General features: G+C 37.3%; 1 protein-coding gene across 4 annotated transcripts in view; it reads right to left on the reverse strand.

Moving 5' to 3' along the window:
• The window catches only part of EPS15 (epidermal growth factor receptor pathway substrate 15), a 160,421-nt gene that overhangs the window by 91,411 nt on the left and 56,190 nt on the right, over nucleotides 1-12,820 (reverse strand). For 3 of the 4 annotated variants that reach the window (XM_057556970.1, XM_057556967.1, XM_057556979.1), the window contains exons 9-11: nucleotides 5,769-5,969; nucleotides 4,777-4,922; nucleotides 3,016-3,172 (exon numbers count right to left, since the gene is read on the reverse strand). In XM_057556970.1, coding sequence (XP_057412953.1) covers nucleotides 3,016-3,172; nucleotides 4,777-4,922; nucleotides 5,769-5,969 — 504 coding nt within the window. The remainder of the gene's footprint in view (nucleotides 1-3,015; nucleotides 3,173-4,776; nucleotides 4,923-5,768; nucleotides 5,970-12,820) is intronic. The other variant, XM_057556973.1, reaches the window with a different exon arrangement.

The raw sequence follows: 12,820 nt of genomic DNA on the forward strand, positions 1-12,820 counted from the left end.
TATTATTATTAACCCCATTTTAGAGCTAAGGAAACATATTAAATGACTTGCTTAAAGTTGAACCCAGCTAGCTAATAGGCAATATTGATCAGGAGACTTCTAATCAAATTCAAGTGCTATTTCACATCATGCCCCTTGGCACCTGCATATTAAGATCATTTAGGTAAATGAAACCATTACCCTAAAAGCCAACTTGATAAACAGGTACATCAATAAAATGTGGTAAATAATTCCTTCTGTATTTCTTTATGCTATACTGCATAACCATCCTCATATGTTTTGTTTTGTTTTGACTATCAATACCAAAACTCATCCGTTAGGATTCAATTAACTCTATTCTCAATTTTATATTAATTACAGATTTGTACCAAATATACCTCTTACTATGTTTTACTATTATGTGTTTCACTGACACATAGACCCTTATCATTCTAAAAAGTCAGAAATTTTAAAGTGGGTTTCTGAATGTGACAAGTATTTACTAGGATTTTAACTCTGCCCAAACTTGACTTATGAGCTAATTAAGCCTGGCCAGACAATTTGAAAGGCAAACAAAATGAAAAATTAGCACTTAGTCTCACTTTTATCACCAAGAGTAACTTACATCACGTAAGTGCTACTGAGAAATTTGCTATCAGAGGTGCAAGCAAACCAAGAAACTCAGGACTCCCATACCTGTTCTGTCACTCTAACTCAAAAAAAGTGACTCACATTGACAGTCTTTCACTATTAAAAATATCATCAAATAAGAAGAGTGAGACAAATAAGTTTAACTTCAAACAAGTTATAAGGTAATACCATAGATGACTCCAGAATGAAGATTAATGTACTTAGTTGGTACTGATAAGTGTACTTGTGTCACTCTCAATTGCTGACACAAAAATTAAACTCCTGTTCTAGAGCAATAAAATAACATGCAATCAGGAAGCACAGAAAAAGTTCGGCTAACAGTATATAAAGTATAAGAAGGGCATATGAAGAAAAATGTACCATGTCCCCTTCTTGCAAAATATTTTCTCTCACCTTGTTTTGTGTATTACACAAAAATTCCACTTTGGTGATTTTAAGTGGATCAGAGAGCTTAGGGAAGGCAAGTTAAAATGCACACAAGGACCAAGTGACAGACATGTGACAAAAGCATGCTGTTTAGGTATTTTCTCTGCATTAACTTTGAGGCATAAACAACCTCTAATTTCAAAATGTATCTTGTAAACCAAAAACCATAATGCTAAAAAAGGCATAAAGTAAAGCTCTAACCTTGAGAGAGTAGAGTTAAGAAACTGACAGTACAAGAAAGGCGAAAAGCAGAGTGCTGCAGAATGGAAAAAATAGTCCAAACTAGAAAAAACACAGAAAGGAAAGCAACATTCAAAAAAGGATTAGTCAAAGCTGCAAAAAAATGCAGTTCTAAAAAAATTAGATTATAAAGAGAAAAGAGATTATTTGAAAGACAAAACAAATGCAAATTTTAATTTTTAAGGTTAAAATTTTTGGTTATAGATAAGACAACAGTGATAAAATCCCATTTTAATGAATAATACTGATATCTGACATGGACGAAAGTATCTATGCTCTAGTGAATGGACTTCAGTAAATCTACTTAATTGAAAATTCTGTATAGCAGATGCAACTCGAAGTGTCTACTAATGTTACAGAGACTTCAATGAACAAACAATTTGCTTCAGAAAGTTCTGCTGTATGTGTATTTTGTGTTGGTGGGAGACTCAGTGGGTATAAAATGAAGGCAGCGAGGAAAAAAAGCAGTCTACATAGGTGAAAGAAGATGAAACAACACAGCGTTCCATAACTGAGATACAGTTAGAGCAGGGGGCATAAATACAAATTTGTAACCTTTATCTTTCTGGGTGGCATCACTTTTAGCCTTCTCTACAACTTAGGGAACCCATGTCCTACATCAAAAGAAATTTCAGAAATTCACAAAATGCTCCCCCCAAAACACTTACAAAGCAGATAAAATCAAGTAGTTACTTAACGTGAAAATAAGAATAAAAACTCTTATATGTAACTTCTATACTTAGTGGCTATAAATTTCCATTTAGTTGACTTAGGAAAAAAATCCAATTTTGTCTGTTACTAGATTTGTTAAAATGGGATTTTTTAACCTATGTGACAAAATTAATGCAAGACATTCTGCTGACATTTTAAAGAGAACTCTCCTGATACCAAATACATGACAACTCCTATATATGTAACTCTGAAGAATCACCACATCCATGGTTACTTTGTAGGTCACAAGATACTTAAAGACACAAAGTATGGAGGGCAAACAGCCACTAGAGCATGCAAGTCCTTTTAAAGCTCTAATATAAGGCCAAGATATTATAGACCACAATATTAGGAAGGGTTTCTAGATGAGAAGAGAAAAATCAAAGTACAGCATTACTGAAACATGTAGTTTTGAAAATTCCCACTGCTGGCCAGAACCAAAAGTAGCTAAAACCTGTTCCTAGCTGTTCAGACATGAAATTCGGTTGTATGCTCAGGAATAGAGGGTCATCTATATGGCAAAAACCACACAGACTTTTCCTGAACAAGTTTTTCTTTTCTTTTTTTTTTTATGTAAAATTGACAACAAGCAATCATAATCTCCTAGATTTTGTTTTCAAATCTGTATTGTTTTCTCCAAGAGTGAATTATCAAATGAAATGCAATAATTTAATTCTTATAGGTTTCATTTAAAATTTACACTCTATTCATAAAAATTAATTCACAAATCCACGGGGGAAAAACAAGACCACATTTTCCAGTTTTAAGACCGGAAAGTATGGTTGTCATATGTGTAATGAATGGTGGGATAAATGAGCTGTAGCCCAAGGGTATCATACAAGGTATTCCAACATATTTATAGGCACAAATTAAACCGCAAACAGTATACTGCTCTGTTTCTAGCCAGATACATTTTCTCCACTATTCCATACAAATCGATTCTGTCACCTGATATAGCATTTGTTCTTTTCTGTTAATGCATTAAGGTTTTCTTTTAAGTTGTCTTACCTTTTGTAAAGTGGCCCTATCTGATGGTGGAATCATCTCAGGAGTAAGAATGTGAGGAGGATCGATGCCCTTTATCAACTTTTGATTGATTAAGTGAAAAGCCAAGGCAAACTGATCTTTTGAAAGCTTCCCACAGTCCTTTGTGTCACATAATGCCCTGTACAAATAAACAAAATGAACAGTATGTAAATGTCACAATTACCATTCTAAAAATCCAGGGGAAAATTAATATGACTATGTAGCTTTGAAATAATCACCAGTTAAATTGAAAAATAAAGTCATACCAACTTATGGCTAGCCAAAAACTCACTGAAATGTTGGAAGAGAGATATCGGCTAAAATGGTAAGAAAAAGAGACTGTTCACCTTGGTGCTGAGCAGGGCCCTCTAATTTGGGTTTGCTCTGTGCTTTCTTACCGATTTCCAGAACCGCTACAGAGTAAAAGCTGTGGTGGGCCAAAGAATTCCAACATTCTCTACTCCCAACATTTTCAACATTAAAAGATGTTAAAAATGAAACCTAAGTTTCAACAAATTTGGTTCATTAGTGGCATTAGAATGATTCTAAAACAAGCAAAATACTCCATGTCGGCTTGTTTCCTACAACTTTTGAAGTAGGAGGATGTCAGGATCACCGTCAAAGAAAAATAACAGCTGCAAATGGAGATCACGTGTGGAGAGAAGGCAGCAATCTGGAAACCTTTACAAAAATCACTTGAAGAGAAACAGCAAATGTTTTATTCTATTTGCTCCGCCCCCCCCCCTTTTTTTTTTAAGGTCAGCTTTCTAAAGTCCTGATCTGTTTGATTCATTGAAAACCAATGTGGCCTGACGAAAAGACTATGGGGTACGGTGTCAAAGAAACCTTAAATTCCAGCTTTTCTACTTATTTCTTCTTGTGACATTGGCCATATTTTTTAACCTCTCCAAGCCTTAATTTCTTCATCTATAAAGTAGAGATTACACCTATCTTGCAAGGTTACTGTGAGAATTAAAGACAAAGTACATAAAAAGTCTGGGCATAATAGCAAACCCATGACAGCTGCCATTTATTCAGCATAGTGCCTAGCCTAGGCACTTGAAAGTGGCAGCTATCACTAGTTACATATATTTAATCTTTCCCAGTCTTGGGTTCTTGTTCCTTTTAAGGCAGATCTGCTGTCCTTTGTTCTTTTCTAAGTTCCTCTTTGCAACTATATGGTTCCACTTCTGATGTTTGCTGCCCCTTGAAAACCTCATGATAACTAACCTCGGTATAGTCAGGTGGATTGGCAGCAGGCACATTATAAAAAGCATTTTCATTATATTATCTCATTTAATGTGAAATTCACTAGAGACACTAAAGTTTGTCATTTTTTAAGGACCAAGTGTATAGTTCCCACGTAAAGGTATAAAAGTATACATATACCCTATAGAAAGAATTATACAAGTATACCTTGAAGATTCTGGGTTTGTTTTATATTGTTTAAATTTCAGAATTTTGGATTCTCCCTTAAAAACTGAAGTTTAATTAGTTGATATAAACCAATGCTGGATTTTAACATTCTAATAACCATTAACTGACACTGTCAATCTAATAAAACTATAGGTAACCCATTCTCAAGCTTTTGTCCAGAAGAAATCATCAGACTTAAATTTTTCTCTACAAAGGAGTCTAAACAAAAACTCTCCTACTTACAAATGCCTAAAAATAAGAATCTACAAAACTAGAGTTGATACAAAACCATATTTGTTTTTTAAATCAACTTAAATAAAGTCTTACCAAATATGGGCCAGTAAGGCAGAAGGTAAACCTGTCTTCAGGAAGATTTCACGGACTTCCAATCCAGACACAAATCCATCCATATCTTTATCAGTTTTCAAGAAGATTTCATCATATTTAGCTTTTTCTGCAGGGGATACAACCCACTACAGGAAAAAAATATATATATAGTATTTTCACCAAAATGAAACAAACTTTGAAGTGTCCCTCTTTCAGCCCATGACAGTAACTTTCACAAATTCTCTGCAATTCTGCCCCACTAACTATAGCAACAGTGTGTCACTTCCATCACACCCCAACTGAAATGCTGTGATGAAGAGAAAATTACAGAATAAAAATATAGGTTAGCTATAGGGACTATACTTAAAGATGCCCATTTTACTTTTTTTTAAGTAATGAGTAAATTCAAGCACAGTTAACTCTTGACTTACGAATGACCACATTAAGATGCGTAACTAGGAGAGTCTACATAAACAAAAGATTCAGATAATTCTAAATCTCCATTTTTTTATAGTTTCATTCCCCGTTCTTAACTGTAGCCAAACTGGCTGATTTGCATATTCTGTCATTATTTTCCTTTACTCAACCTAACAAGAAGCAGGTTGTAGGAAAAAAAAGGCCTTGAACAACCCCAAATTGGAAAATTTGATCCCAAAGAATCAAGAGTTAACTAGAGATTAAACAAACAAAACATCTATTAACTTTGCCAGGGCAAGCATGCCGGATTAACATGGAGTATCTTCTTTCTCCAACTTTAATTCCAGGTAGATCAAGGCAAAGCCAATGAAACATCCATATGACCTAAGTAAGGCCAAGTGCAGGAGAGGATTATCTGTCTTCTCTAGGACATCACATTATATAGGTTCAACCAGAGGGAGCTCTGAATTTTTGATCCCTTTGATTGCTCCTTCCATCTTCATCAAGCAATCAACTGTTAAATGCCATGCATTTTGTTTTTTAAAAAAAGTCCTTTAACACTGATAAATCTATACCTGTCTTAATGGTGCTTCGGTAGGTAAAATGCCTACAGGTGGTAAGGAGTGGTAAGGTTCCTTGGCTGATGTTGAAGAGGGGATCAACCGCACAGAGCCTGATATACTGACCGTTTTCCTCTTAGAAGGTGGCACCAAGGCTGGAGGCAAGGACACTGGCACAGGTTCTTTCTCCAATGCGCAGTATACCAAAAACATGGCCTTCAAAACAGATGAACCAGGGTCATATATATTAAAATTATTTAACAACATCCACCCATGAACTGATTATTGTTCAACAAAAAAGCATCCTCAAGCTGCCTCAAATCCTTTTATTAAGAAATAAGGCTGGGAAGGAAAGAAAGAGGAAAAGAGGGAGAGATGAAAGGAAGGACGGAGAAAAGGAAATACATCAAAACTAAGCAACTTTTAGGAAGATATCCTAAGCAGTGAAAACTTAGACACACACCCTTCAAGTAAAGGTCTTGTAATGTCAAAAGAAAACAACCTGGGAAAAAAAATATTTGCAAAGAAAGAATTAACTTCCCTAATATATAAATAATACTTAGACATTAACAGAAAAAACCCACAAAATCCAGTAAGAAAATGGGCTAAGAGTATTAACAGATACTTTACAGAAAAGTATATATCACAAATGGCCCATCCTTTAACTTACAAAAATATGCTCACTTCCACTCCCAAGAAAATGGCAAGTTAAAACTATATGAAAATACCATTTTCCTTCTAATTGCAAAAGTCCAAAGTTTCATAACACAATTTGTTAGCTAGACTAGGCAAACAGGCACTCTCGTACATTGCTAGTGAGAGCTCAAACTGGTACCAAGACTACTGAAGCGTATTTTGGCAACATCTACCAAATTATTTATTTCCCTTTTGGCTCAGCAATCTGACATCTGGGAGTCTATCCTCAGATATCCTCTACCTGCCTGCATAGGAAATGCTGTATGAAATAGGTTTTTAATTATAGAATTGTTTGTATCAGCACCCAAGTGCTCATCAGCAAAGACTGGTTTAAAAAACTATGGTATACCCATACAATGAAATACTCTCAAACAAACAAACCCCCCACCCGCCCCAAAAAAAGCAAATCCATGGGAAATATTCTGTATCTTAACTGCGGCGGTACCTTCACAGATATATACAATTGTCAAAACTCATCAAATTATATACTTAAATGGAATGCAGTGCATTGTATGTAAAGTCGTCCTTAATAAAGCTGACCAGAAAAAGAATCATGGAGCCCTCTGTGTGAAAAGATATCCAAGATACTATGTTAACATGAAAAAAGTATAGCGGTGAACAGTGTGTATGTATAATAATAATGTGTAACCTTTATGGTAAGGGGATAATAATTATTCATATCTGTTTCTGTTTCCATTAAGAAAGTCTAGGAGGATAAACAAGAAAGGCAGGATAAATAAGAATATATAGAGTAGGTGTAAATGGAGCAGTTGACGGCAAGGATGGGACTGACATTTTTTTCCACTGAATATCTTCTTATATTGTACTGATTTCTGAACCATGAGAAGGTATTACCTATTAAAATTATTTTTAATTATTAAATACAAAAAACCCCACAAACTTTCTATTTCCAAAAGCTTGAAACTCCAGAAAGAAAACAATCTGGCTAGCACATACTTTCAACCAAATTCACAATATATGTAATATTATTAGCTTGGCACTGAGCTAAAAGAAGTGACTAACATGCACACTAAAGGTCAGCATTCCTCTTGCTACAGATGGGAGTCATTTCCTGGAAGAGTGGACACTTGAAGCAAAAAAGCTATGTCAGCCATCTGCTGCCAACAGACAACACAGTTTTTGAAAGTTAAAAAAATATATTAGTAAGTTCATGTTGCCTTGAAAATAATTTTCCTGACAAAACTGAAGTCAAAAATTTTTCCACCAAATAAAATAGAAAAAGTGAACAGTATACGGTTGAATTATGATTTTGTTCTTATTATATTGTACTTTATCCTAATCAAAGCATGTCATTGAAACAAATACAGCAACTAAATCAAATGATGTACAACGCTTGCCAAAAAAAAAAAAAAAAAAAAAAAAACCCTGGCCAGCAACTAGTTTTTAAACTGATATGTACTATGTACTAGGCAAATGCATTTGCACAGCTAGAGATAGACACTTAACTAAGAAGCATTTCATATATCTTTTTGATGATTTCAAGGTAAATGCATCAAAAATAAACCTAAGGGGCTTCCCTGGTGGCGCAGTGGTTGAGAATCTGCCTGCCAATGCAGGGGACACGGGTTCGAGCCCTGGTCTGGGAAGATCCCACATGCCACGGAGCAACTAGGCCCGTGAGCCACAATTACTGAGCCTGCGCGTCTGGAGCCTGTTCTCCGCAACAAGAGAGGCCGCGATAATGAGAGGCCCGCGCACCGCGATGAAGAGTGGCCCCGCTTGCCACAACTAGAGAAAGCCCTCGCACAGAAACGAAGACCCAACACAGCCATAAATAAATAAATAAATAAATAAATAAATAAAACCTTTAAAAAAAAAATAAAATAAAATAAAATAAACCTAAGCTTACTCATGGATAGAGACAGCAGGGAAAGAGGGGACCAGTTTGACTGTTGCAGTCAATTACCACTAGCTGTTCTCTTTCTTTGATTTTTTTCATCCTCTATGCTTTTAGGGAGTATTTCTCAAATTTCTGGCCATTAGAATCACCTGGAGGGCTTGTTAAAACACAGGTTTTTTGACACAACCCCAGAGATTCTTATTCAGTTGGTTTGAGGTACAGCCTGAGAATTTGCATTTCTAATAAGTTAACTGGTGATGTTGACATTGTTTATGGGAGACCATACTTTGAGAACCAGTATTTTAGGAGTTTCCTAAGGAGTTTTGTTTGCTTGTTGGTCTATTCAATCAGTTGAACTCCCAGTTTTAATTTCTAATAATAGCAAACTAGGATGAAACTATCAGATGTTTGTTGTGTTTTCCAAGTAATACAGGTTTCCTTCATCAATTTAGTTCAACAAAACATTTACTGAAAAATTTCTAGCCAGCAGACACTGTGCTAGGCATTACAAATACAGAAGTGAAGAGATCTCTCATTTTTACAACCCAACAGAAGAAGCAGCAAACATGTAAAAAGTTAATTTCAGTGCAATGTGAACATGTTAAGAGAGAGAAAGAAAGAGAGATGTGTAATAAATCTCCAAGTGCCAAAAACTCTTCACATAATGAGGATCCAACAAATGCTACTGACAAAAATTTAGACCACCTTCAGTCTAAGAACTTACCTGACAGAAAAATTTAAGACTTAGTAAGAATGTAAAAACCAATAGATAGACAGGAAGACAGAATACAAGGTAAAAGGAGCATGAGTCTACCTCTCCAAAGAGTAGAGAAGGATAAGAGGGAAATTATAGTGAAGAAACCTGGCGAACACCACCTTAACCAAGTGATGAAGGTTAACATCACCAGTGAAGGCATGTGGACATCATGTACCCCCCCCACCCCTGATAAATGTGATGAGAAAGATATTCTACATCTGTGGTACTCTTTCCAAAAACCCATACCCCCAGTCTAATCACGAGAAAAACATCAGACATACCCAGCTAGTACTCCTAGACAATGTCAAAGTTATTAAAAAAAAAAAAAAAAGCAACACTGAGAAACTATCATAGACTAGAGAGACTAAGTAGGCATAGCAATTAAATGTAGTGTGGTAGTCTAGAAGGGATCCTGGGACATAAAGGAAACACTGGTGAAATGCATATAAAGCTTAGAGTTCAATTAACAGTAATGTACCAATGTTGGTTTTAGTTTTGACATATGTACCATGGCAATGTAATATGTTAATAGTAGGGGAAGTGGGATGAGGGGTACTGAGGAAATCTCTGTACTCTATCTGCAACTTTTCTGTAAATTTAAAACCATTCCAAAATTTAAAGTTTATTTTTTAAAAAACAAATAAACAAAAAAACAAAAACAAAAACAGCATGATTGGAACTTCCCTGGTGGCGCAGTGGTTAAGAATCCACCTGCCAATGCAGGGGATATGGGTTCGATCCCTGGTCCGGAAAGATCCCACATGCCGTGGAGCAACTAAGCCTGTGCACCACAACTACTGAGGCTGTGCTCTAGAACCTGCTAGCCACAACTACAAAGCCCACGCACCGCAACTACTGAAGCTCACGCACCTCTAGGGCTCGCGTGCTGCAACCACTGAAGCCTGCACACCTAGAGCCCATGCTCCGTAACAAGAGAATCCACTGCGATGAGAAGCCTGTGCACCACAACAAAGAGTAGCCCCCGCTCGCCACAACTAGAGAAAAGCCCACATGCAGCAACAAAGACCCAAGGCAGCCAAAAAGAAAAACAAACCAAAAAAAACCCAGCATTATCTAGAAGGCCCAGGCTCAGCCCTGGCTCTGCCACTAACTGATCTGCTTAGAGGAGCTAATTTACAGAATCTTGTCCAACTCTAAAAATCTATGAAAAAGCATAAGCATAAGCTCATTTACCAAATAGTAAATTACTAGATTTAGGGGTCTTCCCAGTAAGTTTGAAAGCCATGGTTTCAGGCTCAATAAAACAAAGAACTATTTCATAGAATAGGACTGCATACTGGTGGAACTTATCCCAACAAAGGGAACAATAAACTTTAACATGATTATTAGTCACTTCCCTTGGTTCAATACCAATACCATAATTTTATATACATTTTGAGTTTTCAAACAAATACCAGAGAGGAAAATTTGGCCCATTTGCAAAATGTCCCCTTAATACCCTGTCAGAGACTCTCTCCTAAGCTAAGTCAGAAGTAAAACTCAGGAAGATGTATTTCCAATATCCTTATTCTCTAATCATAGAATTCATTAATGAGCAAATAGAATACCAATAATAGTCACAGACATTTAAAAAAATCAACATTCAAGGATATAGAAATTATTTTTTAAATCCACTTTATTTTTGTGTGTATACATACACACATGCCCCTCTCAAAAGTCATTTTATGAACTACAGAAATGATTCCTGAAAGTAAGTCTTCAAAAGTCATTTTAGTTGTGGCCAGAACACCCAAGGCAGGCTAAGGCTTGACCTTTACAAATTCAGTTAAAAAAACCCCAAAAAACCTCCAAGATATTCTAGATTCTGGATTTTTAATTAAACCACTAGGTTTCAGAGAATATAAAAAAGCATTTACATTTGAAAAGAAATAAGGACCGTTCAGTAAAGGTTCACAAAGCAAGAGAAGTTATACAAGTTAGAATATCTCACTAACCTCAACTTTATTTATTCCAATTAAAAAAGTAAACCGACCAAAAATCCCATCTACGCTATAAAAGGAAAGAAAGAATTTGGTTTGGTTAAGAATTTTTAAAGATAAGTCTTCAACATAAAGACTCAGGTTCAACCAAGTTTTGGTTCATTAGTGAAATAAGAAGTTATTCTTTTTAAAAATCCATATTGCAATTCAAGAAACCAAGTTAGAATTTCTCATTAACTTCATTTTTATTCCCATTCAAAAAATAAACATACACTTTGGCTTTGGGACAAATGCCTGCATGTGGTCACGTGTGCAGGAGAAAAGAGCTCCTGTATGCGTCCCAACATCTGAGGAGGGCCATGCTGACTTTTATCCAGGATGTTTTTTTCTTAAATAGCAGCACAGAGCCTTCCTTTTTCTGAATGCTCCCACATCATTTACTCTCTACTTTCTCAGGGTTTACCAAAGATGACTGTATACAAGCTGCATTAACAAGACCTGGTAACAGGGCTCTCGGGACCTCTGTGCTCTGTTCCTGCTGGGGCGCCCAGTGAGGAAAACAAGACAAGATGGTGGAGTAGAAGACCTTGAGCTCACTCCTCCCACAAGAACACCAAAATCACAACTAACTGCTGAACAATCATCAATAAAAAAGACTGGAACCTACCAAAAAAAGATATGCTACATCCAAAGACAAAGAGGAAATCACAACAAGATGGTAGAAGGGGCACACTTGTGATATAATCAAATCCCATACCCCCTAGGTGGGTGACCCACAAACTGGAGATAATTATATCACAGAAGTTCTCCCACAGGAGTGAGAGTTCTGAGCCTCACAAGAGGCTCCCCAGCCTGGGGGTCTGGCATCGGGAGGAGGAGCCCCCAGAGCACTTGGCTTTGAAGGTCAGCGGGTCTTGATCGCAGGAACTCCATAGGACTGGGGGAAACAGAAACTTCACTCTTGAAGGATGCACACAAGGTCTTATTACCAGGAACCAAGGCAAATGCAGTGAATTCACAGGAGCCTAGGCCAGACCTACCTGTTGGTCTTGGATGGTCTCCTGCAGAGGTGGGTGGTGGCTATGACTCTCTCTTGGGACATCAAAGCTGGTGGCAAACATACCCAGGAGTGAAGGCTGACATCTTACTTGGGACATTAACACCAAGACCTGGCCCCACCCAACAGCCTATAGGTTCCTGTGCTGGGATGCCTCAGGCCAAACAACCAACAGGGCAGGAACACAGTCCCACCCATCAACAGACAGGCTGCCTAAAGACTTCCTGAGACCACAGCCACCTCCAGACACGCCCCTTGACATGGCCCTGCCCACCAGAGGGCCAAGATCCAACTCCACCGGAGTGGAGCGGGCAGGGATCTGCCCCTCCCACAAGGAAGCTAGACCAGCCTCACCCACCAGCGGGCAGACACCAGAAGCAAGAAATATACAGTCCCAGTGCCTGTGGAACTCAGCCTGCAAACAAAGGTCAGAACCTACCCTGGGACCAACTGGTCCCTGGTCATTGGGTGATGAGAGGGGGGTGTACTGCTGGGACACATAGGACCTCCCCTACAGAGGGCCACTTCTCCAAGGTCAAGAAACATAACTAACCTTCCACATACATAAAAATACAAATAGAACCTTAGACAAAATGAGATGGCAGAGGAATATGTTCCAGACAAAGGAACAAGATAAAACCTCAGAAAAACAACTAAGTGACGTGGAGATAGGCAATCTACCCAAGAAAGAGTTCAGAGCAATGATCGTAAAGATGATCCAAGAACTCAGGAAAAGAATGCATGCACAAAGTGAGA

This window comes from Balaenoptera acutorostrata, chromosome 1 (genome assembly GCF_949987535.1).
Source record: "Balaenoptera acutorostrata chromosome 1, mBalAcu1.1, whole genome shotgun sequence".
NCBI classification, from domain to species: domain Eukaryota; kingdom Metazoa; phylum Chordata; class Mammalia; order Artiodactyla; family Balaenopteridae; genus Balaenoptera; species Balaenoptera acutorostrata.